The following is a 4129-nucleotide window of genomic DNA, read 5'->3' on the forward strand; positions in this document are numbered from 1 at the left end:
TCTTTGAACAGCAGTTTTTTCTCTCACATTCAAATATTCCACAGCATGAATTGATCCTCAGCTCAGAATCAAACCTCTGCGTCCCTCTGTTTTAACACTGTGACTCTGTCAGTTTGTTAGAGCAGCTCCTGACCTGAAATCTTTATTGCACATGTGTAATCTCAGTTTTTTTTAATTACTATTTTATATATTTTATTTTTCTTTCATTTTTCAGAGTGAACATACTCAGTCAATTGAACTGACTCTGATCAGCTGTTCTGAAACTGAAAACTCTGAGTTTCCCATCTCAGGTTCATCAACTCAGAGTTCAGGGTTAGACTCAGAGTTTGCTGAACCTGCTTTCTGAAACAGGCCCCTGCTCGACAAACTGATAATGAGCCTCCCTCAATTGTGTATCTTTTGTCTAAAAACAGTAACACTACACAAAAATGTCAGCAAGCACTAAATTCTTCAGTTTTTTGTAGCAATACAAGTTACACATCTCGACTTTGTGTTTTAATTTTTATGAGTGGTTTAATTTATCAAATTGCCAAATATTTTCATTAACTGTCTCCCTTCTCTATCTCTTGTATGTCTAGTAAAATGTATGAAATCAAGCCATACACAGTAAGATATATGAAATCAGAAAACATCTTTTATACTTAGTCATCATGACACAAATTGTTTATGAAATGTTAATTATTTTTGTCATTGAAAAATAAATCTTTTTTGAAAAAAATATCTCCTTATGTTCATTGCAAAATATACAGTACCTATTTATATAACAATTACTATGAAACCTTTTGATGAACATATGTACAATGTAACAATACAACTGAAATAAGCTAATACATTTTTAAAGTTCAGCTGAAATGCATGAAATGTTTAAGTCCCCCACTCGAATTCCCCTGCATCAATCAGTGAAATCTTTTGGAAACAGACAGGTACTTCTGCATGTACACGTTAAAGTAAAATTTGTCCACCCTCTCTCTGATGACTGCTGTTACCTTTGGGTCAACATGGATATGCTGCACCAGCATGTCTTCCTGGGCAGAAGTCACAAAATCGCACCATTGCAGGCCAGTGATCAACAGTTGACCCTGCACCTGCCAGTAGTATGAGTGGCTTTCACAGAGAGCCAAAGTGCCATACTGCATTTGAAGGTATTTACAGTCCACATAGTTCTTCACATTAGGGCACTTTATCTCAGCCAGTCTGAATGGTGGCTGCGTGAATGGGTCAAAAATCAAGCCATCTGGTGAGGCACCAAGCCATGGAGCATCAGAGTGGATGACGAGGCCGCAGGGCGTTTAGTTGACATTTTTCATCCTGCAGTACTCCATTGCGGCCTCAAACTCCATGTCTGCACCTCTTCTCATTTCTGCAGTCTGCCTTGTTCCTGTGAGGATTCTTTCTGCAAGAGCCTCTGCAGAGCTCACTCCCCTCACAAAACACACCTCTCTAAAACGTGAGGAGGTGATCCTAGGCCTGCAGAGCTGATGCCACTCCCGGTTTGCTGCCTGCTCTCTTGTGGCCGCCTCAATCTTATAGGCCATGTCCAGTGTGACCATCAAACTTTGAAGGTGGAAGTGCTCCTCCTCAGTGCACACATGCACACACTCTGTTGGTGCAAGCCTGTACTCTCCAAGAGGCAGTGGTGGGTTAGGTGGAGGATCTTGGTGCATCTTGACTGACTTTGTGGGCAATATGGGCTGCTGGTACAAGAGCACATTCTCCTTTTGTGCTAAGCCAAAAGCTGTCTCAACAAGTGTCTTCTCATCACTGATGCTCATAGTTGCTGCCAGAGGTTTCTCTGTAATGTCAAAGTCTTGGTATGTGTCTCCAATCTGTAGCAAGGAGATGTCAAGTGGGTCCCCAACCCCTTGTAGAGTGTACTTCTGTAAAACACAGTAATAGTGTGTTAGGAATCCCATCATGCAGTGACACAAGAAAATATGTAGGAAAAATTGCACTATATGTGTATGTGTTTATATTATACACACATATACATGTATATATATATATATATATATATATATATATATATATATATATATATATATATATATATATATATATATATATATATATATACACACATGTATGTGTGTGTGTGTCTGTATGATATAGTAATTACAGTAACAGTTGCTCACTACCTTCCAAGAAAATTAAAAGGAAAAAAATAACACAAATATGTATGTGACATCTTACCTACAACTGTCTATGTCAAAACAATGAGAGCTAAAGCAATATTATTCAATATTATAATATATAATAATAACTGACAGATCACGCTTCCAATTCAGTTGACCCATTGTTTATACTAAAATATCACTAATAACAGGAATATTAGGCCTATGAATTCAAAACTCAACACTTACTGCTGTAGGTGTGGACAGGGGGCACAAACTGCACATTTAGCTCTGAATAGTGTGCAGTTTGAAGCAGCAAGGCTACTGTGTGATATCACACCGCAGTGCCAGCTATACATGAGCACCGATTTGACACGAGGATGACAGCACCATCTGTAGAAGTACATGGAGAGAAATTTACAAACATTGACACTGATTTGAGAGTGTGGTTGAGCTTTAATTTATTCTACTTGAGCAGTGGTCCAAACAGATGCTACTGATTTGAGTAACAGTCTAGTTAGGTTGCTGGGGCAAGTCTGGCAATGATTTTAATACAATAAATACAATAATGGGATTTGTTAATACTGTAATAGAGGGATTTTTATTTTTGAAGGCCTGATTATGAATAATATGGCACTCATGTATGGCACTCAAGAATGTAGAGTCCACTACACCCCAATAACCTCACTATCCTCATCTTTTAACAAGTAGATAAACAACAATGAACTTGGAACAACTGTGCATGCATTTAAGAAGTGTCTCAGAATATGACAGATCTTGCCTTTCTGACCATGGTGATTAGATAGTCTGGGGACCTGGTCATGATCACTGATTAGTCACCAACCAGTCTGCAGAATTACATTGAGTATGTTCTGCCAGTTATCAAGTGGCTCCACATGATCACAGCTGATGGAGACAACAATCCATTGAGAGCTTGAGTCTAACTGATGCGACCTGGATGTGATGTCCCAAACAGATTTACTGCACAATAGTTGAGGCTTCATATGATGCTCACTGTCTCTGTAGATCATTCCCTGTATAAACGCCTACCTATAGATGCCTGTTTTGTTTGTGTTTGTTTGTTTATTTTTGTTTTGTTTTTTTGTTTGTATTGTTTTGTTTTTTGCAGCTGTCAACATCTCCACGTTTCTATTTATTTTTTGAGACATTAATTGTACAAACCAATTAATGAAGAGGTTCACACAGTGCGACACCTGCTGGTCATTTTTTGTAACTACTTTTGGCGTGCTTGTATCGGTTCTATGCCATTTATCTTTCTAATTATTGAGAACAGACTTTACTGTCCACAGTACATGCTCAGGAAAACTTGTACTTTCATTTACAAAATAAACAGGGCCAAATTCACAAAAGGATTGCATGGCTTTTGCGGCCGCTAAACTTGTGCAAATGAGACAAAAAGTTTGTAATTCTCAAAGCACCCGTAAAGAATGAAATGCAGCGCAAACTGTGCTGCTAAGCAAATAGCCTCATTGTGCACCTGTTCCATTTGCATGTATGTACATTAGGTGATATTGATACATTTAGCACAAAATTGGCCCCTTTCTGTGCAAGTAAGCCTCATTACAAAAACAGTCTAATTCACAAAGACCAGACCTAATTGCCACACACAATTAGAGTGGAGTTATTAGTGTCTTAAGATAGCATTAACTGTGTGACAACACTCACTTCTCACTCACACTCTCGCTCTGTCTCTTTCCCTTCAAATAGTCAAGCTTGTGAGGCTTGAATGATATTGAATTGATACTGAATTATATTAATGGCGAGATCTACAGTCAGACATGGGGGGATATCAAGTGGGGTTGTGAGCTTATCTCGGATAAAAATAACCGCACTGATAGAGCTCAGGATTCATCCATAAGGGCTTCTTTATAACAAACATTCCCACCGTATGAACCTGGAATCAGTGCTAACAGCTGACCTGTGTAGATGTGTAGCAGAACACAGAACATTAATTACCGTGAGATCCTGACCGATCTGGTGTTAATAGAATTCACAGT

General features: G+C 38.6%; 1 protein-coding gene across 1 annotated transcript; it reads right to left on the reverse strand.

Annotated features, from left to right (window-relative positions):
• Window positions 1-702: 702 nt before the first annotated feature.
• LOC122967508 lies at window positions 703-2664 on the reverse strand. Its single transcript, XM_044332192.1, has 2 exons — window positions 2361-2664; window positions 703-1877 (listed from the first exon to the last, which is right to left on the reverse strand). The coding sequence occupies exons 1-2, from the start codon at window positions 2394-2396 to the stop codon at window positions 1290-1292; spliced, it is 624 nt and encodes a 207-aa protein (XP_044188127.1). The 5' UTR covers window positions 2397-2664; the 3' UTR covers window positions 703-1289.
• Between the last annotated feature and the right edge of the window lie 1465 nt (window positions 2665-4129).

The sequence above is a fragment of the Thunnus albacares genome, chromosome 17, assembly GCF_914725855.1.
Source record: "Thunnus albacares chromosome 17, fThuAlb1.1, whole genome shotgun sequence".
Lineage (NCBI taxonomy): Eukaryota > Metazoa > Chordata > Actinopteri > Scombriformes > Scombridae > Thunnus > Thunnus albacares.